Genomic DNA, 27,902 nt, shown 5'->3' on the forward strand with positions numbered 1-27,902 from the left:
GTGGCCCACAGATGTGGCTCATTTGGCCCACAAAGTGTTTTCGTTTTTAAATTTGACTTAATTTCCAACTTTAAAACTCAAGTGGGGCTCCGAGGAGAAATGGCTGATTCTAGGGTTGGGGCAGGGAACATATAAAAGCCTGGAGCATCTCATAGTGCCAGAAAGTAAGAAAGTGTTAAAAAAAAAAAAAAGAAAAGAAAAGAAGGATGGGGCAGGTCAAAGGAACACAAGAGCCAACCTGAAAGAGCCAAATGGCCCAAACTGGGACAATTTGAGCAACAAAATAATGTAACATTGGACGATATCCCCAACTGTAAGATAAATACACACGAATGTGACAGGAACAAGGCACTGAACGGGTCGCGGAAAGGGGGATGTGGTGATGCTACCGCGGAGCCAGGCCACCAGCCCAGTGATGCCGTGTGGGTGTCACGTGCCCCTGATGTGATGTGATGAGAAGGCGCCTCAGCTCTGGGGATTCTCTCCAGAAACTCACAACGCCGTCTAAGCACAAGAAAACATCAGACAAACCCAAACTGAGGGGCCTTCTACAAAATACCAAATATCCCTCACAACTGCCAAAGTCATGGAAAGTCAGGAAAGAATGAAACTGTCACGGACTAAAGGGGCCTAAAGAGACCTGACAATTTAAGGCAATGTGGTGTCTCTGATGGATCCTGGAACAGAAGGAGGACATTAACGGGAAGCTGGGGAATCACAACCAAGTGTGGCGTTCAGTGAGTAGCCAAGGATCTGTGTTGGTTCCTTGGTTTTGACAAAGGTACCAAGGTGAGGTTAACAGTGGGGGAAACTAGATGAGGGGTGTGTGGGAACTCTTTGCAATTTTTCTGTAAATCTAAAACTATTCCAAAATAAAATACATAGATATGGCTTTAAAATATCCAACAGATTAAGTGCGGATTTATAACTTCTCTTAAGTCAGCAGCTTTGGCAACCCTGGGCCCACGTCTCCCCAGGCACCGCAGGCTGGGCTGAGTAGCAACTGCTCCCTCCCAATGGCACGCGCACTCCCAGTTTCTGCAGTGGCCACCCATCCCTAGCGCCTCGCCCCAAGCCCCTGACTCCCTCCATATCCTGCCTGGCTCCTGCAGGCGCCTGCGGTTGTTAGCTGGGATAGGGAAAAGGGCTCGATATCCTCCCTTGTTTCCCCCAGGCCAAATTTCTAGAGAGAAGCCCATCCCTAAACTCGGGAGAAATTGCCATGATGCGATGAAGAACAGAAACTCATGACAAGGTCAGAGCACAGGGAATCAAAGGCAGATCTTTTCTTTCTGTTAATTTCTAAAGAAACAAGCAGCAGAGAACAAGTGAGAATCAGGAGGGACTGGTCTCAGCAACCCACGGGGGTGAAGGGAACGCGGCAGAGATGAGATTCTGGAACTCTGCCCGCCTCCCCTCAGATCCTCAGGAACTGGAGGGCCAGAGGGTCTGTGGGCCGAGCAGGAAGGCCCCTCTCTGCAGAGGCTCCTCCACTGGCTGAGACTCAGGGCAGAGGGAACTCTCTACGCCTGCCCAGAAGGCAGCCTGCAGGTCCTTGGGGGGAAAGTAGAGGGTAGTCCTTGGAGCCTGAAACACCCCCAAACCTTCCTCTTGGTTCCCCCAAGAGCTGGGAACCGAGAGACAAAAACCAGGGTATTTAACATGGGCTGGGGGGGGCAGGGTACTGACACCCAGGAGCGTTCACCACGTGCTGGGAACAGACCGCGTGGTACAGGAATTGCTTTCTCTTCAACCTTGTTTTATAGGTGATGAAACTGAGAAAAACTAAATGAGCTGGGCAAGGTTGCAAACCTACAAAGTGGGAGATGGAGGATGCTAATCCAAGTGGGTCTGAGGCCACCTCCTAACACCAGAGGTCTGCAGACGTGTTCTATCAGGCTCACGCAGAGCCAGCCTGAAAAACCGAAAGTACGACCAAACTAGGTGCCAAGATCTAAAATTAAGGATATTTCCCTTAGAAACCCAGATTTCTGGCTTCTTGTGAGAAATCAGAAGACCCGGCCACACTGACATGCCACATGTTCCACCTGGCAACAATCAGCTGGCGCTGGGTGACAACAGCCCGCTTTGGTTCACCAGAGTCTCCACCACTACCTACAGTCTCCCCAGCATGGCGTCCGTGGCCACCTCATGCCCTGTTCATCTTATAGGGGAGTGGAAGGAAAGGGACACATTTCTCTTCTCACACCCAACCCACCTCACATCATCACATCACAGGCATGTGAGTTCACGCTTATGCATACTTCTCAGAAGAACAAAGATGTCAGGGAAGAATCAGTGCTTTTTGAGCCTCTAATGGGATGAAACTCCAGCCAGGTCTATGGGCCGGGGGGCCTGGCGGACCCTTCCCCAGCCTGTCCTCCCAGCTCCCTGGAGCTGGTCTCCGGAGCCCAGAAGCCTGGGTAGCGGATGCAGGGGGTTATCACAGAGCAAACATGCCTCTCCAGGATGGTGCAAGGCCCAGGAAGAAGAGCCAGATGCACTTGACCTAAGAACGCACACCAACGCCAAATGCAACTGCTGGGCCGAGGCCAACGGGAAATTTTCTCCATTTATGTGAGAGATGGGAGAGTCCGCTCCCTGCCAGAAGGTGGGCCCAAGGCTACTAGGGTTTCCAAGGGCCCAGACAAGCTGCCCAAACCCCCAAGGGCACTGAGCTGAAAGGCCTCACAAATCCAGTTTCTGCGGATAAACTCATCTGTGTCGCGGCCCTCTGGTGCTTTAATATTGATGACGATGATGGGTCACTTAATACATAGCAGGCACCATGCTAAGCAATTACTTTTGATTGAGTGTAAATGACATACGGTCAAGAGCCCAGGCCTTAGCGGACGGCTCGATGAATCGGTATGTGTGTTTACATCTGTGGAACCACCACCCAGACCAACGCATGGAACATCCCCTCACCCCATAAAGCTCCTTCTGGCGTCCTCCCTGTCACGACCACCCTCCCAAGGCTAACCTCTACCTGACTTCCGTCCCATGGACTGGTTTTGCCTAGGTGTGAACTTCATATTGTGGAGCCTCACACAGGAAGCACTCGTGTGTCTGGCTTCTGTCCCTCAACAGCACATTCGTGAGAATCACCCATGTTGCTGTGTACGGCAGGTCATTCCTTTCCACTGCTGTGCATTCCAGTGTATGAATAAACAACAGTTTATTTACCCATTTCTACTGTCGACAGATACCGGGGTTGCTTGCGGTTTGGGGCATGATGAACAAAGCCGCTATGAACATTTGTGTGCGAGTGTCTGCTCCACACGGCTGTCCCTTCGTGCATTTCCACCAGCCAGTGAAGGAGAGTTTCAGCTGTCCCGCATCCTCGTCCACACTTGCTAATGTCTGTCTTTTTCATTTTGGCCGTTCTACTGGATGTAAAGGGCACATCCCTGCCTCGTCTATCCCTCGCGATCACTCTTTGGAGATGGGTACCGTTTGCAGTAGATGATTGATGGCCACAAGTTCTGTACTTTCCTTCCATGATGCAGAGGGGTCTATGTCCTTTCCCCTTGGATCCGGGTGGGCTATGTGGCTGCTTTGACCAATAAGATACGACAGAAGTGACACTGTGCTAATTGCCATACCTAAGTCTCCAGAGGCTTCCACTTCCCATCTGTTGGAGCGCTGGCTCTGGGAGGCCAGACGGCCACGAGGAGAGGCCGCGTGGAGGAGAGTGATGCCAACCGGTCCCCAGCCAGCCAGCCCTCCCAGCCCAGACGTCAGACAAGTGAGGGAAGCAGCCACCCTGGATGCCCCCAGCCCAGTAGGTGCCACGGAGCTTGGATGAGCTGTACTCTCTGTGCCCTGTCCTGGCCCACATATTAAATTGGTGGTTGTTTCACCCCACTAAGTGTTGGGGTCGTTTGATGCTGCAGTACATAATCAGAGCCACCACCTCCATTTTACAGAGGAGAAAATAAAGGTACAGAAAGGTGACATGCTGTGCCCAAGGCCCCACTGGGAAGAGTCAGAGCTTGAAGTGATGGCAAGAGGTATTATATCTAAGGTTAGAACAGGTCAAGAGCACATGGTGTGAATGCTGGTCACTTAAGAGTGATCCGGGACAGACTGGCAGAGGACTTAAAACATCAGACAGGAAGGTGGACTCTCACGCCTAATAGCCTGATTTTATCAGAAATAAACCATTTCTCTCTGGACTGTGCACCAGGGAGCCCGGCCGTTCTGGGACCTCTAACTTGATCAGTGTTTCCAAAGGCCAAAGCAGGGCCCTGGGGATGGTGGTCCATGGTGTGACATCACCTGCCTCCCAGAGGTCCCCACTCATCCCTGGCTTGGATCAAAAGAGAAAAGGAGGTCCCAAGTCAGGGCTGATAGCTGGACAGCTCTCTCTCTGTGCCATGGAGCCCATGACACCTGGGCACAGACACACTAGGTAAGCTAAGCAGCAGCTGTTGGGGTCGAGAGGATTTCTATAATCTAAACGGCATCAGCACAGAGCCTCATTGTAGGGACTGCAAACACAAAACACCTCCATGGGCCACAAAAGCATCGTACAAGGCGCATTCTATTATTAATGTAGACATGCTCATTTGCATATAAACACACTGAAATAGTCTTCACTTCCCGGGAAGTGCGATCTCTTCCATTTCTTAAAAACATGGGACTCTCTCAGTCTGGTGGATATCTGCCTGCTTTCAGTAGGGCCCGAAGTACAGAGAAATGTTCTCTACCATAAAACACACGCACACAGCACAGGATGGATGCACCTGGCAGGTGGCCGGGGAGTCAAGGAGGCTCCCACGGGGAGCAGTGGGGACGGTGACAAGCTGGAGAGCACGTGTGCTCTCCACAGGGGTGGCCACTGTCCAGCTCTGGCTGATGCTTGCCAGGTGACAACAAGCACGCACGGGGCAGGGGGCGGCGGGAAGGACAGATCTTTGCTTTTCCAGGAGAAGCCGGGAATCCATATTTTTTTGCATGACATTCTATAAATGTCAGCAGCTCATTCCTTTTTCTTTTTTTTCCCAGAGACATCCAACATGTCTGCAGACAGGATTGGGCCCATGGGTCATCTTGTGACCTCTGTATTTAAAATCTTTGCATAAATGCACCTCTAGGCTTTGAGTTTGGAGAGGATCTTCTCGACGCTGCATACAATCTTGCGCCCCCGCAGACTTCCCACCACAGGAAGCCTTGAAGTTTTTAAGGCAAGTAAGGCCTGGCCCCTCCCTGTCTATCCAAGCTGACTTCTGCCCAAAGCTCTCATTGAGGGTGGTTGGTGGATCTCCCTTCGTGGGAGGAGGATGCACTGGGATTTGAGAACAAAAATGTCCCAGGATCGCCCGTCCCCACCGTCTTCCCAATGTCCCACTGTGTGGGCCCACACTGTCCCTATGCGCCCAGCATGCCACCCCCAAAGGCCGGTCCCTCTGCCTGAATGCCCGCCCCCCCCCCCCCAGCAATTGAATTCTTCCTGTTCCTCTTTCAAACCCCAAATTAATCACCACCTGTTCTGCAAAGACTTCCTGATTTCCCAGGCAGAATTTAACACCTCTTCGTTTTTTTAAAAAAAAGCAAACAGTCTTGGGATTATGTGCCCAGTTCCTTCTAGAACCTCTTTTCCTTTTCAAAACCTCTGCAGCCTCGCTTCGCACCTGGAACACACCTCCAGGCCAGTGCTTCAACCCTGGAGGACAGCGGCTGGTACACAGATCGCGTTTGGGGGATCGGGGGCTGTTGGACGGGAGGGGAGGGTGGATGGAGACAGATCTGTCTGTCTTTGCATCCTCAGGCTCACCAAGGGACCAGTCAGAGAAGGTGCCCAATGTTCGGTGATGAAGAAAGGACCATTCAGGGCATTAAAAATCAGTCTCGTTTCCCAGCTCCCACCTGGACCCACATCTGAACTAAAAAATTGGCACTCAAGAGAAAAACACAGATAGGTCCTTGTGGGAATGTTTGTGTCTTGTTCACTACAGTGTCCCCAGGGGCTGGCACAGGCGCGCTCAGATGTCTGTTGAACGTATGGGGAGAAAGTCGTACCCATCGTGGCAGGTTGCTCTGAGGTGGGATGGGAGGATACAGGGAACACGCTCTGTACGGAGCATGGTACAAAGTAGATGTTCAACAAACACTACTCCCTGGGGCTCTCACCAGCGTCTCTCCAGACGCTTGGTACACATCTGCACGGCTGGGCCCAGCTGGGCTTCCTGTGCTCGCGGGGAGAGGCAGGCCTGGTCCCAAAATGGAGCTCCTCCCTTTGGGCCTCCAGGCCGAAGCCACGAACCCTGGCTGCTGGTGTGCCTTTAATAAGCTTGGGAACTTCCAGAACATTCTATCAGCGCTCCTCAGGGCCCCACAGCTGTCCGGCAACAATCCTGGAGACACAAGGAGGAGTGGAGACCTTGCCTTCCCGGCCTAGGGCACCATCTTCCACGATCCTCCCCACCCCGCCAGGAGGAGCCGCTCCCACCAAGCAGGGTAGGAGGCAACAGTGGCGGGACCAAAGGGCTGAGGAGGGCAGGGCCCTCGATGCCGCAGCCCTCCAGGGCCAGGGCCCGGCCAGGAGGCTCCTCCTAGGCCTCCCAGGCCTGAAGCCATTTCCTGGCTGTCTCCACGTCTGCCTGGCGAACTGTGCAGAGCAAGGAAAGTTAAATATAGTCTTAGCGTCCCCGCCGACCGGCTCCCCGCATCGGGCCCGAGAGTGCCACCTGGTGGCCCACTCCCGCCTCCTCGGTGGAATGAAGGCATCTCCGGGGAAGGGCGTTATCAAGATGGCCGCCTCAGGGAACCGCGTGTGGACAGAGGGAGAGGGTGTGAGCTGCCCCCACGCCGCTGCCCACGCCTCCTGCTGGCTAAGCCGCCACGCCACCGAGGTGGCTCCCCAGGGAAGCCCAGGAAGGCCCTGAAGTCTGGGCTGGGCCTGCACCCACGGCTCCCAGGCGGGCACTCACCATGTCAGCCAGGCAGCAAAACTCTTCCAGCCTGAGGAGCAAGCCCTCGACGGTCTCCTCCACCTCCGCCGCCTGAAGAGAGACAAGATCCTGGAGATTAGCAAGCGGTTTCCGGGGAGACAAACGCCCTTCATTGTCTTTCTTCTTTTTTAAAGCAAACTACATCTTAGGATTATCTGCCCAGTTCCCTCCAGACCTACTTTGCCTTTTCAGAACCCCTCGTAATTTGAAATCGGGATGTGCCCGCGTCAGTCTTGATAACCGTGGGCACCTCTGTTTAACCCCTCTGGTTCAAGCCACCGTGGACCATCCACTCGACGCAGCTCTCAAAAGAGATGAGATAAATAAATACTAACAGGAGATAACAAAGCGACCCTCATCACCCCCATTGTTTAGATGAGGAAACTGAGGCTCAGAGAAGTAAGGGAACCTACTCAAGGTCACAGAGCTAACAAGCACTGGGGCCCAGACTCTCCTGTAGGTTTGAGTCGCCAGCCTCAAAGCCTGCTCTTATCAACACTGAAAAATGCCTCTCCAGACAAACCACAGGGAGCAAAGTCAACTGCAGGAGAGAGAGAATATAAAACTACCCTTGTGAAACGTGTCTGCTTCAACAGAGAAAGGCCTGGGATGATACTACCAAACTGTAATAGTTAGGGGATATACTGACACTAAAAAAGTATTTGTTGTTTATCTGAAATTCATATGTGACTGGGGGTCCCGTAGTTTATCTGGAAACCCTATCGATAGTGCTTACTTAGCCCTGGGGAGTAGGAACTGGGGAATGAGGTCTGACACTCTGACATAGGAGCCCTGAATGTTTTATGTTACGTGAAAGGTCCAAACCTCAGAAGTTATCAAGGCCAGGCGGTAAGGTAGATGAACGCGAAGCAGGCCACTGGGGCTTGGGGTGATCTGAGAATCACTCTGCCTACTTCTGGAGCAGCCAGCCACTAGCAGCCATCAGCAAACACAAGGCCAGCATTGCCAGAACCTTCCATTTTCAAGAGAAGCCAGAAATTCTAACTTTATGGGAAATGTCCCAATTTTTAAGTAGTGGCACAAATTCAATAACGCTCCATGGGCCAAGCAAAATAGAACACGAAGGGTCTCCCTGCTTTACTCACTTGTGTAAAAATTAGTCTGAACCCTTTTTCCCCTCGAGCATGTACTATTTTCATGATTTATAAAATACCTGTATTTTTTTTTTCTAATTACCAGGCATCTAGGAAGGAAGTTCAGCTGGAACGTGAACCGCTTCCTTTGGCTTACCAGGCCGAATCGTTCTGCTCCAGGGAGGTGTTCCCAGGCATTTCTGGGCAGGCCTGGCGCCTGCCCCCTCACCTGAAGGCCGCCCTCACTGGCCACTTGTCCCCGGAGAAATGTTTCTACAGTGCAGGAGCCGCCCGCCGCCTGCCGCCTGGGCTGTCAATACCACAACCAAATAAACGGTTGCACAAAAAAACATCTTTCCGGCTGGAGTATAAATAGTGCCGAGCTGCAGTTTTAAACTCTGCAACCTTCATCTCACAGCTGGGACTATTTCTGTGCCTGACTGGGGGAGGCTTGACGGGGGAAGGGGACCGCAGTGGAGGGAGGACAGGAAGTCCCCCTCCCACCCCCCAAAAAGTAAAAGCATGGTAAAAAAAAAAAAAAAAAAAGTGTCCTTAATGCACTAAGGGAGAAAGAAGGAGCTGAGAGGCCACTGAGGTGGAAGGGGGAAGGTTGGTGGTTCCTTCTGATCCAGAGGAAAGCGAGAGAGACGGGAGGGGGCACAGATGCACGAGGGAGCACAGTGCAGACAATCTACGCCCCAGTCCAAAGATGCCTGGGAAGACTAAACCTGCCAGAGGGACGTGAAGGACCACGCCCCAGCTGGCTGGTCGGCCTCCTTCCCAAGACACACTGCAGCTCTCTGCTCATAGGAAGAGCCTCTCGACCTCTCCTAGCGTGTTCACAAAGGAAGTCAGTCAGTCCTGAGTTCGAACCCCATCTTTCTCTTTTGCCAGCTGTATGACCCTAACCCGGGGGCGTAACTTGAGCATCTGGGCTGGCTCACCTGTGACAGGAAGTGCCACATCCATTTGGCAGGATTTTAGGTTAACCTCACATAATAGACATGGCTAAGCCATTTAACGGGGCGCAGGCACACAGTAGGCACATATAAATGGTTGCTCTATGGATCTCTCTCACTAGATAATAGAAACAAGGGCTAATCACCATATGTGGATTATCTCATTTGCTTCTCAGGAGAACTCTATACTGTAGATGCCATAATTTCCCCCTTTCTATGGATTGAGAAACAGAGGATCAGAGAGTTTAAGTCACTTGTTCAAAGACACACGGCTAATAGACACTGAAGGGAAAATTTCACTTCTCTGACTTCAGAAGTTTGTCACCACCAAGGTGCTCCCTGGGGAGGGGGAAAGTGTGCCCACTTTACTGTTGCCTGTCAACTATGGTCTCCCCACCACCCCCTCCTCCTGGTGCCTAGGGCGGTGGCCCAAAGCAGCAGGGAGGGAGCAAAGAGAGCATTTGCTGACTGCTTGGTCAGTTAAGGGAAGGACAAGTCCCAAGGCATTCCCAACCAGCAGGAAGGATTAGCGACCCCACCGTGCCCACAGATCATTCACGGGACAATTTTCTCTCACGGTAATTCCCTAAGTGGCCTCAGAAATAAGAGTCCTGCAGGCTGCAGCCCACATGCCTTTTTAACCAGCCCATAAGCAAAATGAATGCCCTCACCATCCTTTGCAACCCCCGGGCAGAAATTGTCCCACTCCGAGGGAAAGGAAGCAAATGGCTCGCTTTAAGTGACATTCAGGGCGTGGTCAGTGGGGATGGCAGGCAGGCATCTTTTTAACACGTGTGAATCATGGCATTCACGGCCTTCTTCCACATCTCCTGCTCAAAGTGCCAATCCCAGCTTCCCAGCTGGGCATGTCAAAAGCCGAAAACGGGCTGGCTCTGCCTACCAGCAACTGGCACAAGGAAACACGAAATGATCCTCCACCATCCGTGGTCTTCTCCATCTCCACAAAGGGAAACTTCATCTTCCAGGTACTCAGGCCAAACACATGGGAGGATCCTGGACTCGTCTTTCCTTCCCACCCCCAACCCCATCCAACCTTTATGCAAACCCTCTCAGTTCTGCCTTCAGAATATATCCCAGATCCGACCACTTCTCTCCACCACTCTGGTGCAAGGCACTGCCTTCCCTCGCTGGGGCCGCTGCAGTAGCCTGTTACTCACTGGTCCCCTGCTTCCTCTTTTGCTCCCCTTCAATCTACTCCTCAGAGATTCTGTTAAAACCAAAGCCCTCCTCAGCTCAAAATCTTCCACCGTACCACGTCACAGCCACTAGAATGGCTACGATCACAAAAACGGCAAGTGACAAAAGTTGGTGATGACGTGGAGCAACTGGAACCCTCATCCACTGCGGGTGGGAATGTGAACTTGTGTGGCTGCTTTGGAAACCAGCCTGGTTTGGAAACCAATCTCAAAAGGTCAAACATAGAGTTACCCTATGACCCAGCAATGTATCCAAAAGAACTGAAAACAGAGGTTCGTACAAAAAACTTGTACATTATTCATAATAGCCAAAAAAGTAGAAATAACTCAATGTCCATCAACTGATGAATGGACAAACAACATATGGCATGTACATGTGATGGAATATTATTTGGCCATAAAAAAGAATGAAGTCCTAATACGTGCTACACCATGGATAATCCTTGAAAATATATGCTAAGTGAAAGAAGCCACATATTACATGATTCCTTTTATGTGAAATGTCCAGAAGAGGCAAATCCACAGAGACAGAAAGTGTCTTAGTAGTTGTCTCCCCCATGGAAAGGGGGGAGGGGGAGTAGGGAATAACCGCTGATGGTTATGGGATTTCTTTTTTGGGTGATGGAAATGTTCTGGAATTAGGTTGTGGTGATGTCTGAACAACATCAAGAATATACTAAAAACCACTTAACTTTATACTTTAAAATGGTAAATTTTATGTTATATGGATTATGTTAATTTTTTTTAAAAGTCCTCCCCCATCTTCCATCTCAATCAGTAAATGCCTACTGGAGGCCTCCCCAGCAACCACACCAACCATGTCCTCACCCCAGGGCCTTTGCACCTGCTGTTCCCTTCACTGGTAAAGCTCATCTCATACTTCCTTCTAGCCTTTGCTCATATGACTCTCCTTAGTGAGGCCTTCCCTGACCCTGTAGCTTCCCTACCACGCCACATCCTGCCCCAATTTATTTCTCTCTTTAGCCTTTATCACCATATAATTTACTATATATTTCACTTGTTTCTTGTCATCTTCCCCCAACAGAATGAAAGCTCCTGATGAACAAGGGTTTTCTTTTCTTTTATTTACCTTTGTGTTCCCAGGGCCTAGAATAATGCCTGGCACATAGTAGGTACCTGTGTTTCCTAAGACAGCCTTCCAACTCTCTCCCATCTCACGTATCTTTTTGCAATATGACCTTGCCACTGCCCATGAAGAGGTAGGATCATTCCTTTCCACCCGAATCTAGTCTGTGACTTGCTTTGACCAGTAAAATGTGGTGGAAGCAACGCTCTGTGACTTCCGAGTCTAGAGACCTTGCAGCTTCTGATTCACCCTCTTGGAAGACAACAGCAGGCAAGTTTGCTGGAAAGGCCACAGGGCGGAAAAGATCCTGGAGAATGAGAGGTCGTGCAGGAAAACTGAGGTGCCCCAGCTGGAGCACCAACTGCCCAACACATGAGTGAGGCCATGTTGGACCTTCCACTGCAGAATGCAGCCTCATGAGGCAGCCCAGCCAACACCACGGGAGCAGAACGGCGCAGAGGAGCTCCACCAACCTACAAAATCAGGCACTATAAAATGGGGGTCGTTTTTAAACACTAAGGTTGGGAGTGGTTTGTTACTCGGCAATTGGTAACCAATACAGTGCTCAATGAATATTTGTTACAAGAAAGGAAGGAAGGAGGGAGGGAGGAGAAAAGAAAAGGGCCATGGGAAGGAGGAAGAAAAGTGCTCTCCTGGAAGAGCTACAGCCTGAGAACAGCAGCCGCGATGGCGTCTTAGTCCCCATTTGCATTCATGCTGTGTGGTCTTAACCATACCTCTGACCATCTCTGTGCCTCGATTTCCCCACTTGAAAGTGGAGGGGGGTGGGAATCCTCCGACTCTCTGTGTTTGGAGATGGAAGCTGAGGAGGGTCAAGTAACTTCTTTCTCTAGGTTACTCTTGGTGAGATGCTCCACCCATGCAGGAGATGGCTGTGACCCCACCAGGGTCTCCAAACTCAAAAAGACACAGAAGCCAGGCAGGAAATGAATACTAGGGAAGGGGGCCATGCTTATGAATGTTTTCTTCACATTGCTTATCTCAGTTTCCCACTTTTGACAGAGACGTTTTACTTTCCTCCGAGAAACACAGCAGCACCAGCAGAATAATAAATGGCAGCTGGGGCTTCCCTGGTGGCGCAGTGGTTAAGAATCCACCTGCCAATGCAGGGGACACGGGTTCAAGCTCTGGTCCAGGAAGACCCCACATGCCACGGAGCAACTAAGCTTGTGCTCCACAACTACTGAGGCTGTGCTCTAGAGCCCACAAGCCACAACTAATGAAGCCTGTGCACCTAGAGCCTGTGCTCGCAACAGGAGAAGCCACCACAATGAGAAGCCCGCGCACCGCAACGAAGAGTAGCCCCCACTCGACGAAACTAGAGAAAGCCCGCGTGCAGTAACTAAGACCTAATGCAGCCATAAATAAATAAATGGCAGCTGACGCCATGCAGGGAGACAAGAGGGAGGGGTGGGGACTGTGGCAAATGGGAGGCCCCGTCTAAAGAAGACACCTGGGAACTTCCCTGGCGGCCCAGTGGTTAGGACTCTGCGCTTCCACTGCAGGGGGCACGGGTTCAATTCCTGGTCAGGGAACCAGATCCCACATGCACGCCGCAACTAAAAGATCCCGCGTGCCGCATCTAAGACCTGGCGCAGCCTAAATAAATAAATATTAAAAAAAATAGAACACTTAAAAAAAAAAGACAAAAGGGTGATCCAGATATTTATGAAAGCTCTTCCAATTCGAAAATGTTCAAAACTAACCTAAAAAATTAAAAAACACTATGACGGCCAAACAAACCTGACTGTAGGCTGAACAGGGCCTTCAAACCTCTGACCGATTGGTGTCTTTAAAACGCAAACATCTGGCTTCCCTGGTGGCGCAGTGGTTGGGAATCCGCCTGCCAATGCAGGGGACATGGATTAGAGCTCTGGTCCTGGAAGATCCCATATGCCGTGGAGCAACTAAGCCCGTGTGCCACAACTACTGAGCCTGCACTCTAGAGCCCGTGAGCCACAACTACTGAGCCTGCAAGCCACAACTACTGAAGCCCACACGCCTAGAGCCCATGCTCCGCAACAAGAGAAGCCACTGCGATGAGAAGCACACGCGCCACAACGAAGCGTAGCCCCACTCGCCGCAACTAGAGAAAGCCCGCGCGCAGCAACAAAGACCCAACGCAGCCAAACATAAATAAATAAAATAAGTTTAAAACAAAAACAGACAAACAAAAAACCACACAAACCCAAACATCTATGAAATGTCCAGAACAGGTAAATCTTTAGAGACAGAAAGTAGATTAGGGGTTCTTGGCGGAGGGAGAGCTCAGGGGGACAGGGTTTCTCTGGGGGGTAATGAAAATGTTCTAAAATTGATTGTGGTTGATCGTTGTGCAACTCTGTGAATAAACCAAAAGCCATTAAACCGTACATTTTAAATGGGTGGATTGTATGTCGTGTGAATTATATCACAATAATGCTGTTTACAGACACACACACACACACACACTCTCTCTCTCTCTCTCTCTCCCTCTCCCTCCCCCTCCCTCTCTCTCTCCCGCCCCCCGGAGAATCCTTCTAGAAACCACAAGGTCCACTCAGCCCAGGAACAAGGCCGCTGAAGACCTGTAGCTTTTGCTGCAACATTTTTAAAGAAGCCAGACATTTGGATTTTTATGTGAAAACTCCCACTTTTTTAAAGTTGGCATCTACTTAGCATTTTAAAAAGCAGATCACCATGCCAGCCAGAGGACACCCACATGCAGCCAGTTCAGGGGAGGGTGTGGTGGTAGCTTTGCCTGACACCTGGCGCTATGGCCTGACCTTGCTCCTGCTTCCTCCAGCCAGGCTGGGCCAGGGTCCATGAGTACATGATGGGGGTGAAAATGAAACAGGCTCAAGGACTGTGAGGCCTGCCCACATTCAGGGCATGTAATTAGTAATGTCACCTCTTCTCCAAAAGTACTCATGGTGGCCCCTTCAGATGACAGGGAAAGTAAAGGTCTTTAGAGGAAGCAGCCTCATCTCTGTGCACAGGATGGAAGGGCTGGATCAATGGCAGAAAGACCCTGGGAGCTGGGCAAACCAAGAATGAAGGGCTGGAAAGAGCAAATGAAGGGATTCTCCAGATGGCCTTGTGCTGAAATCGCAAACTGAGAGGACCGGGCCCTTTAGATGATGATCCACTTCCCAAAGAGGGGACACGGGAACTCCTTCCTCCCAGGCCCCTACAGCAGCTCAAATAAGAGTTCCCATCCCCCAGAGGGACCCTCGACCTTGAGGTGTGAATGTCTAGAAGGGCTGACTACTCTACTCTACTCTCGCCTTGACCCTGACTTCTAAGAAGGTTAATTTGGTAACAGCAACCAAAATTTTATATGCATGTATCCTTGGACCCAGTAATTCCCCCACTGGGTATGTGTCCTCTGGACATATATGCACAAATGCAAAATGATGTACGTACAGAGATACTCATTGCAACAGACTTTGTTTTGGGGTTTTTTTTGGTTTTTATTTATTTATTTTTGGCTGTGTTGGGTCTTCATTGCTGTGGGTGGGCTTTCTCTAGTTGTGGCGAGCAGGGGCTACTCTTCGTTGCGGTGCACGGGCTTCTCATTGTGGTGACTTCTCTTGTTGAGGAGCACAGGCTCTAGGTGTGCGGGCTTCAGTAGTTGCGGCGTGCGGGCTGCAGTAGCTGTGGCACGTGGGCTCAGTAGCTGCGGCACGTGGGCTCAGTAGCTGCGGCACGTGGGCTCAGTAGTTGTGGCACGTGGGCTTTAGAGTGCAGGCTCAGCAGTTGTGGCGCACGGGCTTAGTTGCTCCGTGGCATGTGGGATCTTCCCAGACCAGGACTCAAACCCATGTCCCCTGCATTGGTAGGTGGATTATTAACCACTGCGCCACCAGGGAAGCCCGCAACAGACTTTGTAACAGCTAAAGAATCCATGTAACCTAAATGTCCATCAGTAGAAGAACGGTTACCTAAATTATAATTCAGACAGACAATGAGATTCTGTTTAGCAGCTAAAAAATAATTGGTCAGCTCTCTGTGCACTCATATGGAAAGCTGTCTAAGACATAGTGAGTGAAAAAAGCACAATGCAGAAGGGGGAGGCGGCAGGTGGGGACGACAGGGGACACAGGCATGGCCTGCAGCGGCCTCTGTAGAGCAGCAGGGGCTGAGAACCGGGGGAGGCAGGGCCTCACTCAGCATTCCATGGTCACCGGGACCTTTGGATTTTGTAACATGTGCATATATTTTTTATTTTTAAAACAAACTTATTTTAAAACCAACTCCAATTCACTTAAAAGAACCACAGGCCAAATTTCCATCACACTTGCACCAAGGAATAAATTCAGATCCCGAGATAGCTTAAGAGAACCGGGGGCTCATGCTGACCGTGGATGCAGCAATTATGTTTTGCAAACCAAAAACTGGAATCTATGGTTGGTCTCACGTACACAGATACAGAAAGTTAACATTGGACCTCCAGGCTTACACGAGGTCATGCTAGTGAGAGAAAATTCACCATCTTCTGCACAAGCGAAGGGCTGAAATCGCCCTCTTGCAAACACTGTGTGGAAATATTAATGTGTGTCACGCCCACCCTCCCACCTGTTCTGAGAGCCCTGAGGGCGGTGGGCCTCTCCTGCACTTTTGCTTTCCAGCTCCTGACATGGGGTCCGCACCTGGTACCTGCTCCATAAACAACTATAGAATGATTAAGTGAATAATTGTAGCTAATGCACCAGATCGCTTACTGTGGTCCTGACCCTGAGCCAAGTGTTGCCCGTGAATCATCTCATCCAACCCCACAACTGGAGGAGAAAAGGCAGAGAGAAGCATGAGCGCAAAGCCGAGATCTGAACCCAGGCCATGTGGCTCCAGAGCTGGTCCTCCCACCACTCAGCCTGACCAGGAGCAAGGGGGTTGGGGGAAGGCACACATCTGTAAAGGATGCTTCTTCAACTGATACGTGAGGCATCAGTAGCTGGTGCGGTAGACACAGCAGCAGGCAGGACCGACGAGTTTTCTGTCCTCCTGAGGCGGCTGGAAGCAGGCATTCCTGGGCATGGGGCCAGTCCCGCTAGCACTGACGGAAGCTGTGAGCCCCCGGCAGGCTGGCCATCAGAATCTCCGGAGGGGCGCTTACAAGTCCAGATCCCCAGGCCTGGGGTGCCTCCAACAGTTAGCAGTCGTGGTGACTGTCCAACAGACTGATCAGTCTCCGCCACTCCAGGCTTACAACCCTGCTGGAGGGCTTTCAGCGTTCCAATGCCCAGGTGGCGCCCACACCAACGAAATCAGAGTATCTGGGGGTGGGAGCCGGGCATCAGCACTTTTTGTTGTTGATCTCAGATGATGCAGATGTTTGGCAAACGCTGGGGACCACGCCCTACACCAGTGCTCTCACCTTGGCTACGCTCCACCTACCACCCCCACCCCCACCCCCGCGATCGATTTAACTGGATCTCCTATTTATAGATGCACGAAATAGGTGTTTTTTGCCTTTAAAGTTCTTATTTACACTGCACACACCTCCGTGCATCTTGCTTTTCTCCCCGGTGCCGGAACGGCACGTTCAGAGCTGACTCGCTGCCGCCGCGAGCTGTCCCGCTGCCGCCGCGAGCTGTCCGCTACACGGGAGCATCGCTACATGACCAGCCTGGGCTGGTTGGCACCAGGGTCACTTCCCGTCTTTGGGAACCTGTTTCAAAGCTTCTCGGTTCGTGCTGAGAGTCAGCCAGACTGGGAACTTCTAGCCAAGGTTCCGAGGTGACCCTCCCCCAAAGCCCAGCTGTCCTGTGATAAGAGATTGTTCAGAGCCAGGGACAGGTCCTTCCACTGCTGGGCAGTTCTGCGGGGAGAAATGTAGGAACTTTCTTCCGAGAAATGCTGCCCCTCTCCAAGCGCCCACCTTGGCCTTGGCTCTCACACCCCCGAAGGTTCTGATTCAGGGAGCCTGGCCAGCTCGGTGTACGTCCACCGGGACATCCACATCTGTGGTCTCCCTGCTGCCACGCCAGCCCCTCCGACGCGTTCCGGCACTGCAGCCCTAAGTCCACAAATCTGATTCCGTCTTTCCCCTGCTCACACCCAGCTTGGCCCTGCTTACAGCTTCTATCCATGACACCCCAGAATCGAATCCAGACTCCTCCCCTTGACCCCAGGCCCTGGTCTGGCCCTGCCCCCTCTCCCCTTTATCACTGAGGTCCACCCACTCAGGTACCTCTGGAGACCTCATTTTTCCCTGTCTCCAGCGACACACATGATGCCAGATCTTTGCCTGGTGGTTCCTTCCAATCTTCCTGTGTGTCGCTATCACGGCCCCTCAGGTGTCTCCCTCGTGGCATTTATCACCGTTAGTTACCCTGTTGGGTAACTCCTAGTGGGCTCATCTTCCTGACTGCAGTGCCAGACCTTGAGGGCAGGCATCGCCTCTGCCTCACTGGCCTCTCCCCGGTGCCCGGCACAGTGCCTGGCACACAGCAGGTCTTCCATAAAGATCTGAGGGGGCTTCTCCGGTGGCACAGTGGTTAAGAATCTACCTGGGGCTTCCCTGGTGGCGCAGTGATTGAGAGTCCGCCTGCCGATGCAGGGGACGCGGGTTCGTGCCCCGGTCCGGGAAGATCCCACATGCCGCGGAGCGGTTGGGCCCGTGAGCCATGGCCGCTGAGCCTGTGCGTCTGGAGCCTGTGCTCCACAATGGGAGAGGCCACAACAGTGAGAGGCCCACGTACCGCAAAAAAAAAAAAAAAAAAAAAAAAAAAAATCTGCCTGCCAATGCGGGGGACGCAGGTTCGAGCCCTGATCTGGGGGGATTCCACATGCCGTGAAGCAACTAAGCCCGTGAGCCACAAGTGCTGAGCCTGCGCATCTGGAGCCTGTGCTCCGCAACGAGAGAGGCCGCAGCAGTGAGAGGCCCGCGCACCGCAATGAGGAGTGGCCCCCACTTGCCGCAACTAGAGAAAGCCCTCGCACAGAAACAAAGACCCAACACAGCCAAAATAAATAAATAAATAAATAAAATTTATTTTTAAAAAAAGATCTGAGGAATAAATTAATACAGAACTACATCTCTAGACAGAGTAGACTGTGCCCTGGCACCCACCCACAGACTTCTAATCTGAACATCCAAATTTGAATCCCGAAAGGGGACCAGTAGGTCACAAGAATAAGACACATGCCAGGGTTCCCATAGGCACAGGGTGTTTGCAGGTTGGACACAATAAAATATTCTTTACTTCCACAAAGAAACAGTCTCTTCTACATTTTTTCTTGAAACTCAAGGGCATTTTTGGCTAATTTATGTTTTCCCATTTCAGTCCAGATACACGGTTTGGAAAAATAGTTCCCTTTCCTCTTATCATGACTACAGAAAATTCAAAGGTTCAAGCACAAGGGTAAATGGTAACTGATATCAACTTCGGTATGAGGGATACAATGAGGAGGAGTGGGGACTGTGGCAAACAGGAGACCACAACTAGGAAACAGGGACCTAGGATTACCAGACTGTCCATATTTTAAATAAACAAGAAACTCAGATTTTCTTCATGAAAATTCTCCATTTAAAAACCCCTATGTGAATTGAACCCATCATATCAGAGTGCTGGATTCAGCCTCTGGGCCACCAGTTTGCAACCCCTGATCTAATCCACATGTGGTTAACAGGCGCTTTCCCCCATCATCCTTTGCCCACTCAAGCAAAGTCCCTCGGTGTGAGAAAGTGCTGGCTTCCTTTATTTCCTTCCATGTAGGCCATTAACCCCATCTGTGGGCAAATCTGTCCCGTGTTCCAGCACAGGAACCAAATGGAATTCTCAGAGTCTGGTCAGGAATTCACCCTTGGGTGGGTATCAGGAGTCAGCCATTCGGGAGGGCCCTGAACTCCCCTCCCTCCTAAATCACAGGGCACCCAAGAGGCAAACATCTCTCTCTCTCTCTCTCTCTCTCTCTCCCTGCCATCTTGAAGCAGCTTCCGGAGATCCTGCCTGAAACTTCCCCCAAAAGAGGAAGTTCAAACCAGAAAAAGAGAGAAAGTAAAACACAAAAAGCTGGTTGGACAGAAAAACCCAAAGGCACTAGAAATAGTAAAATGCTCACCTGCCGACTCATCTCAAGCCGCCCTTCAGCGGCTCCTCGATCGGGGAGGCCGTGCAAAATCCCAACACGGTTTCTGCCCCCTCACTAGCCCTGCCTCCCACAGCTCCCCCCTCTCCCTGCTGCTTGCTCTTCTATCCTGGTGATCACCCTGCTCCATCCCACCCCAGGATCTTTGCCAGTTGTTTCCTCTGCCTGGGATGTTTTCCTCCTACCTCTCAGCCTGGTCAACTTCTATTCATGCTTCAGAGCTCAGCCTAAAATGATGCTGCCTCAGGGAAGCCCTCCCTGAACACTCCCAGACAAAGTGGGGTCCCTCTGCTAATCGCCCTCCTGGACCTCTGTGCTTCCTCTTCCCTGCCCATTCCTAAGGGGTTACCACACGGGTCTCAAGCTTTCTTGGAGAGGCCTTCCCCACCCCATGTCTCCCAGACACAAAGACACCCTCTATCACATCACCCATGCCCATGTTCTCCATGGCATTCATCACAATTTAGAGGTTTTGTATGTTATGTGTTTACTGTCTGACAGTCGGGCCATGAGAGCGGGAGCTCTTGTGTGTTTCACTCCCCGCACACGGCAGGGGTTTAAGGTGTTGAACGAAGAAGGCCCACTTCCCTAAGAACCCCAGGACACCCCTAGGACTGGAGCTGGCTGGTCTGAGACTCCTACTGCTCCATTTAAAAGCCCAAAGTGGCCCTAGGACAGGGGCTGGTGCAGGAGGCACTGGCTGCCCAGACCTGTTCCCAAACCAGACTTTCCCTTTCCAGTTCATTTGCCCATCTGCAAACAGCTTCAGCGCGAGGAACTGCCAATGAATTAAGCTTTAAGTAGAGGCTGCAAGTGACTCCACCCTGGCAGTTTTTGCTTCTTTGGGTAAATAAACTTCAGCAAGAGCTCTAAGTGGCTTTATTGCCGCGTGGAGCTACAGGGAGTTCGGCTCTTCATTACAGCCATTACAAACGAGCGTGAGCCAGCCTGCGTCTGAGTTAGAGAGAGCCCTTTGTGAGCAAATGAAGTTAATACATGCAGCTTCTCCTGAAGGCTGTCCCTAGTCAAGACAAGATGAGGCTGGGTTGAGCCGCTGGACACAGTGACACCTTGCTGCTGAGAGCAAGGGGGAGAAAGAACACGAAAGATGCTCAGGTTACTTAAACCCTTAAGCAGGTACCCAACCTAAATGCCCATCCCTGGAGGCGTGGTTCAGAAATTACAGGACATTCATAGGATGTTGCTTATTCGGTGAGGGCCTCAGTTTTCAGTTATGAAGCTGACGTAACGTCCTAGCCACTGGGTCACTGCCAGGATGCAATGACATAATCCATGGACAGAGTGCAGCACGCTGCTGGCACATAGTATGTGCTCAGAAAATAGGAGGAATTATTCTGAAATGGTGGGACACGAAGAAGCCAAGGAATGATGAAGACCTACACTCTCTGATGCAGAAGCCACCAGTGTCTTATGACTATTAAGTGCTTAAAACGTGGCTGGTCCACACTGAGATGTGCTGTAAGTTCAATCGTCCAAGCCTGATTTTGAAAACTTACTTCAGGACTTCCCTGGTGGTGCAGTGGTTAAGAATGCGCCTGCCAGTACAGGGGACACGGATTTGAGCCCTGGTCCAGGAAGATCCCACATGCTGTGGAGCAACTAAGCCCGTGCACCACAACTACTGAGCCTGCACTCTAGAGCCCGCAAGCCACAACTACTGAGCCCCTGTGCCTAGAGCCTGTGCTCCGCAACAAAAGAAGCCACCGCAATGAGAAGCCCGCACATGCACGGCAGCGAAGAGAAGCCCCCGCTCGCCATAACTAGAAAAAGCCTACACGCAGCAACAAAGACCCAATGCAGCCAAAAATAAATAAATTTATATATATAAAAAAGAAGGAATCACTATATAAAAAAAAGAAAACTTACTTCAAAGAATGTAAAAATCTCCTTAAATTTTTTTACGCTGATGACATGTTGAAAGGATATTTTGGAGACACTTATTTTAAATACATTGAAACTTGTAGATCTAAATCTTATAGTGTTTAATGTCAATTAAATCTCAATAAAACTGGAAAAAATTAAATATATTGAAACTAATTTCATCTGTTTCTTTTTCCTTTTTTACATGGCTCCTAGAACATTTAAAATTACATGGATAGGGGGCTTCCCTGGTGGCGCAGTGGTTGAGAGTCCGCCTGCCGATGCAGGGGACGCGGGTTCGTGCCCCGGTCTGGGAGGATCCCACATGCCGCGGAGCGGCTGGGCCCGTGAGCCATGGCCGCTGAGCCTGCGCGTCCGGAGCCTGTCCTCCGCAACGGGAGAGGCCACAACAGTGAGAGGCCCGCGTAACGCATAAAAAAAAAAAAAAAAAAAAAAAAAAAAAAAAAAAAAATTACATGGATGGGGGACTTCTCTGGTGGTCCAGTGGTTAAGACTCCAAGCTCCCAATGCAGGGGGCATGGGTTCAATCCCTGGTCGGGGAACTAAGACCCCAGATGCCACGTGGCATGGCCAAAAAAAGAAAAAGAAAAAGAAAATTACATGGACGGCTCACATCTTTGGCTCAAATTATATTTCAGTTGGACAGCTCTTATAGATACATTCTGACATGGAAATATGTCCATACTATTTTTTTAATTGAGATATAACTCATATACCATAAAATTTACTCTTTTAAAGTGTACGATTCTGTGGTTTTCAGTGAATTCACAAAGTTTTGCAACCATCAGCACTAATTCCAGAACTATTTCATCACTCTGAAAAGAAGCCCTATACCTTACCATTAAGTCACTCTCCATTTGTCCATGCTATTTTGAATAAAGAAAAGCAAGTTACAGAACATTATTCTAGTATCACGTGGGTTTTTTTGGTAAAAACTAATTATGTATAATTATTAGTATATATGCATACCTACATTTGTAAATGCATTTTTAATATGTTTGGAATGATGTACACCAAACTGTGAAAGACGGTTATCTCTGGGAACTAGAATTGAGGTGAGAGAGAAAAAGGAGAGGGTGCTTACCCTTTATTTTAAATACTTCTGTACTGCTTCTGAGATTTAAAGAGAGAATGGCTTGACTTTCTGGCCCTACATAACTCCTGGCGAACTTCGGTAAATAACTTTCATGGCACTGTCAACATACTGGCTTCAGCTGGAAGATAAAGAGGCTAGCTTTAGATCTACTTTTTGTTCTGTGCTTTTAAAATAGAAAGTACAGCCAGAGACGAGGTATTTTCCCTCCTAGCAACAGAAGCGTACCGAGGCCGGCAGCATCCTCGCACAGACGCAGCCTGCCCGCCTCCTCCCGGCATGTAGCATCAGCTCAGAGCAGAGCAGGCCGAGCGCCCGGGCAGGGGCAGGACCGGGGGTCAGCCTCCCCCGGGGCCCAGGCTGGCAAAGGGCAGCAGCTCCGAGCGCGCCTCAGTCTGGCATCCCGGAGGATGCTGGGGGTGGTGGGGCGGTCTCAGGTAGGGATGGGAAGCGAGTCTGGGCCCCCGAGAACCGGGGCTGGAGGAGAGGGCGGGCGCGACCTGACGCGCATCTCTGCGCGACGCCAGACAGCCACCGCTCCGCAAAGGAAGGACCCCTCGGACCCCCAGTGCGGGTCCGGAGCCCCAGCGCCAGGTACGAGAGAATGCTGCGGGGAAGCCGAGGCTTCGGGTCCAGCGCGCAAGGGGTCTCCACTCGTCCACTCCTCTCCGGGGGAGCGCGAGCCCTGGATCCCGCAACCCCAAGACCCGCCTCCCCCACTTCCAACCCCGTCCCGTACCTCGGCCCCGGGCTCAGGGGTCAGGAAGAGCGCGAGCTCGCGCGCCCCGCTGCGCACGGGCTCCGGCCGATCGGCGTCCACGAGCAGCATGAGGAGCGCGGCAGAGTCCAGTTGGCGGCGGCTGCCCGGGAACCCGACGCCGCGTCCTGGCCTCGGAGCCCCGCCCCCGACCGGCTGCATGCCCCGTGGCCCGCCTGGCGGAGGCGGGGCAGGTGCGCACCCAGTGGCCGCGGCCCACGCCTCCCGGAACGCCGGGCCGAGCGGGCAGCGCCACCCAGTGGCGCGCGACGCTCACTACGCCCGGCCCCCGCACCACCTGGTAAACGATTCTCAAACTCGCTTTCAGATTGCAATCACCTGGGGCTCCTTCAAAACTTCCGAAGTCTGACGGCCACACACAACCTTTAGGGTTGGAACCTGGGCATCAGTACTTTTTATGTTCGCCAGGTGATTCTTACATAGAGCCAAGTTTGAGAACCATCGGTATAGACCACCCCTTTTCGCTGGAATCCGGTGGAGCAGCGGTTCCAGCTCCCACAGCACTTTAGAATGCCCCGGGGAGTTTCTAAAAGCCCGGAAGCCAGGCCTCACCCCAGGCCGATTCAGCCGGAATCCCTGGGGGTGGGGCTTGGGCATCAGTTGTTTGTAAAGCTCCCCGGGTGGTTCCAGCGTGCATTCAGGATAGAGAACAGATATCTTAAGAGGATCCTTTCATTTAAAGACCACGCCTCCCGCCATCACCCCGCCCACAGGGCCTCTCCTAGGACAGCATCTTGTTTGCGCCGGTCCGAAAAATTAGGCAAGTCGGGCGTAGCGATCCTCTTCCTCCCAGGGGCAGCTTTTAAAATAAGCTCCCCAGGGAATTCTACAGCGCACTAAATTGGACACAGCCCCGCACCCTTAGGAGGCTAGTCTAGACCCCTTAGAAGCTGAAGAGGGTGGGGTCCAAAGCAATGCTAGTGAGGAGAGTTCTAAAAAAGGTAACGAGGTATAGGGAAGTCTAGCGGTCTCATTTTTCCTATGATGTCTTTTAAAATGTTAAATTCGTTTTTAAAAATCGGGCTGCGCTTAGGGCTGCAAATAAATATACAGGACTCCCCTCACCCTCGTCCTGTTAAATCTTAATTTATATTTTATCTGACAACCTTAGGTAGGGGGCGTGAGCACATGCTTGATTTGTCTTTTGGGTAATCCATCACTGTACAGTTCCCACTGCTAATTTCTCGACATCGCCGCCCAAACATTCAGGCCTTCAGGCCAGAGTAATTTTCTGGAAAATTCTTGGCAAAGACTTGGGCCTCAGGTGCTAAGGAAAAGGATTTAATAGGAACTCACTGAACCCGCACGTGGCCGTTCATTACTATGCTGACGCTCAGAGCCCTTCTGTATCCCACACGCACCCAGAAACCCAGCTCCGACCCTCCCCCTTACCGGCTGACTGGGGCCCTCCCTCGGAAAAGCCCAGAACCGGCCTCAGATGAGCCACAGTCGTGAGCACAGCAAACTTCCCCTGACGGACGAATTTCAGAAACATAATGCTAAGAAAAAAAGGCAAATCGTGAAGGCTGTGTAGGGCACGCTGCCATTAACATAAAGGTTTTAACACATGTGAAACCGCGCTATATATTGTTTGTGGATACCGACATTGGAGTAAAAGTGTAAAGCCGTGCATGGGAGTGATGCACACCGCATTCAGGAAACGGGTTACTCTGGGGTGGGGGAGAGGAAACGGGGGAGGGGTTTCAATTATATTTGTAACGTTTTATTTCTTCTGTTGATGTTTGTTATAGTATTTAAACTTCTAAAATGCCCGATATGACTCACTGGGAAAAAAACAAAAACCAACAAAACCCTAGGATATTAGCTAAAAGTGCTGCCCCGACCCCCTTTCCCTGGAGATGGGGGGTCCGGGAAAGAGATCTTCGCTCTTCACCAGCCTCTCCGCGATTCATACCCTAGGCCACGCTGGCTAGCCAAGAGTCATTTTGTTTCTAGTCTTTTTTTCTAAATGTAATGATGCCTTAGAAACATTTTGCTTAGAACACAGATGCCCGGAAGCCCACCCCCCACCTTTCGGAATCGCAGTCTTTGGGGCGAAGGGGAGCTGGCAACAGCTTTTAAAGCTCTGCCGTTGACTGTGACGCACGCAGCACCCCGCAGGCTGAGAAGAGCCACTCTCCGGTTAGTCCAGCTGGCTGTAGCCAGGGACCCCCGTGGGAGGCCGAATTAATGATTTTAAACAAAGAAGATGAATTTTTAAACAGCCTCCCCGGCCTCTCACAGGCGCTTGGGGTGACCCTGGGGCAGGCGGCAAGCCCGAGGCCTGGAATGCAGCCCGCCTGGGCCGCACCCTGCCCAAACCAGTTTGAACCAGCTGTGGGGATGGAGCCGTGGCGCGTCCCCACGAGCTCCCTCTGGCGCCCAAGACGGGCTCAGAGCGGCTGCTGCGGCCTCCTGCTCGGGAGTCCTCCGCGGGGCCAGGCAGCCGGCTCCCTCCCAGCCGGAGGTCGGGGCGCCCGTGGCCGCCTGGCCCCGAAGACCCCCCCGGGAGCTGCAGTGGCCCCCGGCTGGGCCCCGAGGCCACACAGCCTTCCACCCCCGCACCCCCCGTCCCATCTGGCTTCACCTCCAGCTACAAAATGGTTGCCTGTCTGTGTCTTTTCAAGGTCACCTCTGTCAGCTCAGGCCTCAGGCACACAGGGTTCTAGGTGCGCATCGTTCCCAAGCTCGGCTGCGCCTTGGAAACTTCCAGAAAATACTGTCGCCGTGACCACTCCCCAGTGATTGGGATTTAATTGGTCGGGGGCGTGGCCTCGGTTGGGGAGGTTGAAAGGATGCCCCAGGTGATTCTGATCTGTGCTGCTCCAAAGCTGCTTAACTCCGCGGGCCGTTTCTAAGGCCCGTTGGTCTCATCGGGAACGTGTCCTGAAAGCTTACTAAGTGCCAGGCTCTGTTCAAAACTCTTCACAGAGACGCCCGCCTTGAATCTCCTCCGCACCCTGTGAGGCAGGGAGGCTCTGCTGATGCCCCTTTTAGAGATGAGGAAACTGAGACACGGAGAGGTTAAGTCACTTGCCAGGGATTGTAATCAGTCAAGGGAAGAACCCAGGTCCTTACCTGCTCCTCACGCTACACTGGCTGTTGCAGGGAAGCCTGGCACCGGGAAAGCTGGTGGCTGCCTGCCCCTCTGCCAGTCCCCCCTTTTCACTGCCCTCCCAGAGCACCTGTAGCCACCTCTCTTCCTGCTCTTAATTCCCCAGTACTCACCAAGTGAAGTTCAAACACCTCCACCCCCCAAGCCTCCCTTGCCAATCTGTCTACTGCTTTTCTCTTTGAACCCTAAGATGCAAATGGGAGCCCACAGAGCAGAGCCAGGGCCCGGAGGAGGTAAGAGAGACATTTGGAGTACAAACTGTTAAGGGGGTCTCCCGGTCAGGATTGGCCCCAGGGAGTGAGAGTCTCCTTTCGTTGTGTGCCCTGGGCATCTCGCCTGCCTCACCTGAGTCCTGGCCCTGCCACACAGCCTGCCGTTATAGACCAAAGGTTTGTGTTCCCCCAAGTTCATACATTGAAATCCTAACCCCAAGGTGATGGTCTCAGAAGGTGGGGGCCTTGTGAATGGAATTAGTGCTCTTACAGAGGTGACCCCAGAAGACCAGGCTGGGGTGTCTAGTCCACAGGAAGATCTGTGCCCCCATCACCTTCACAAAGGTTAACTCGAAGACAAAGGAGCTCTGCAGAAAAAAATATATATATATACATATATATTTATATAAAAGAAAAATATAAATATAAAAATATAAAAGAAAAATTAAAAAAAATTAAGAGACCCCAGGAGAACTCCCCTGCCCTTGCCACCGTGTGAGGACACGCGGAGAAGTCAGCCGCCTGCAATCCGGAAGCAGGCCTTCACCAGAACCTGACCCTGCTGGCACCCTGATCTTGGGCTTACAACCTCCTGATCTGTGAGAAATGAATGTCTGCTGTTCATAAGCCACGCAGGCGATGGTGTTACTGCGCGGCCCAAACGAAGGCATCTGTAGGTGTGTTAGCTTTGCCCAGCGTCGTGCTTAAACCCCTGCATCTTTCAATGGTACCTTTCACAGTTCACACGTTCAACTGCGGCTTCTCTCGAAAAGAAAGGGAAGCTCAGGAAACTGTGGGCCTGCCCTGCGGCAATTAGGAGCTGCCCCAGTTTGCGGTCTCCCCACCCACTCTCTGACCTCTTGGTCTGTGAAAGTGTCTGGGTGTTGCTTCCGGGGTCCCCTGAATATGCCAAGTCTGCCAGGCTCCACATCGGCGTCCAGCGTTTCCATCTGCCCCTGGGCCCACTGCCCTTCCTGCCTTCCACCCAGCCTTCAAGGTCGCTCTTCCAGGGCCCTTTTTCTGACCCCCAAAGAGATGAGCCCTTTAAGCTTACCTTCTACCTTCGGCTAAGTTGAAAGTAAGGCCACCATCCGACAGAAAGTTCCTGGAGGACAGAACACACGTCTCGGGCGTTTTGGGGGGCTTGCTGTAGGAGTCCAGTGGCTGCCTTTGCACCTAGAGGTCAGTCCTCAATAAACACATTCATCTAAAGCTTGGAGTCACTTTCCTGCTTAGTGTCTCTGTTTCGCCACCAGCAAAATGATGTAGAACAGCACCCCTCTTGATAGAAGCATGGTGAAAACCCAGGTTTTAAAAGCATTTTCCTATCACAGTTTTGAAATGATCTCTCTATGGTAATAAGAGATAGCACATCCCCTTCGTTCCCTGTAAAAG

General features: G+C 51.6%; 1 protein-coding gene across 2 annotated transcripts in view; it reads right to left on the reverse strand.

Annotated features, from left to right (window-relative positions):
• The window catches only part of BCAS4 (breast carcinoma amplified sequence 4), a 60,865-nt gene extending 37,450 nt beyond the window's left edge, over positions 1-23,415 (reverse strand). The window contains exons 1-2 of one of the 2 annotated variants that reach the window (XM_032606189.1): positions 23,142-23,415; positions 6,936-7,007 (exon numbers count right to left, since the gene is read on the reverse strand). In XM_032606189.1, the coding sequence (XP_032462080.1) occupies positions 6,936-7,007; positions 23,142-23,321 (252 nt within the window). In that variant the 5' untranslated portion in view covers positions 23,322-23,415. The remainder of the gene's footprint in view (positions 1-6,935; positions 7,008-23,141) is intronic. The other variant, XM_032606190.1, reaches the window with a different exon arrangement.
• Positions 23,416-27,902: the final 4,487 nt, after the last annotated feature.

The sequence above is a fragment of the Phocoena sinus genome, chromosome 15 (genome assembly GCF_008692025.1).
Source record: "Phocoena sinus isolate mPhoSin1 chromosome 15, mPhoSin1.pri, whole genome shotgun sequence".
NCBI lineage: Eukaryota > Metazoa > Chordata > Mammalia > Artiodactyla > Phocoenidae > Phocoena > Phocoena sinus.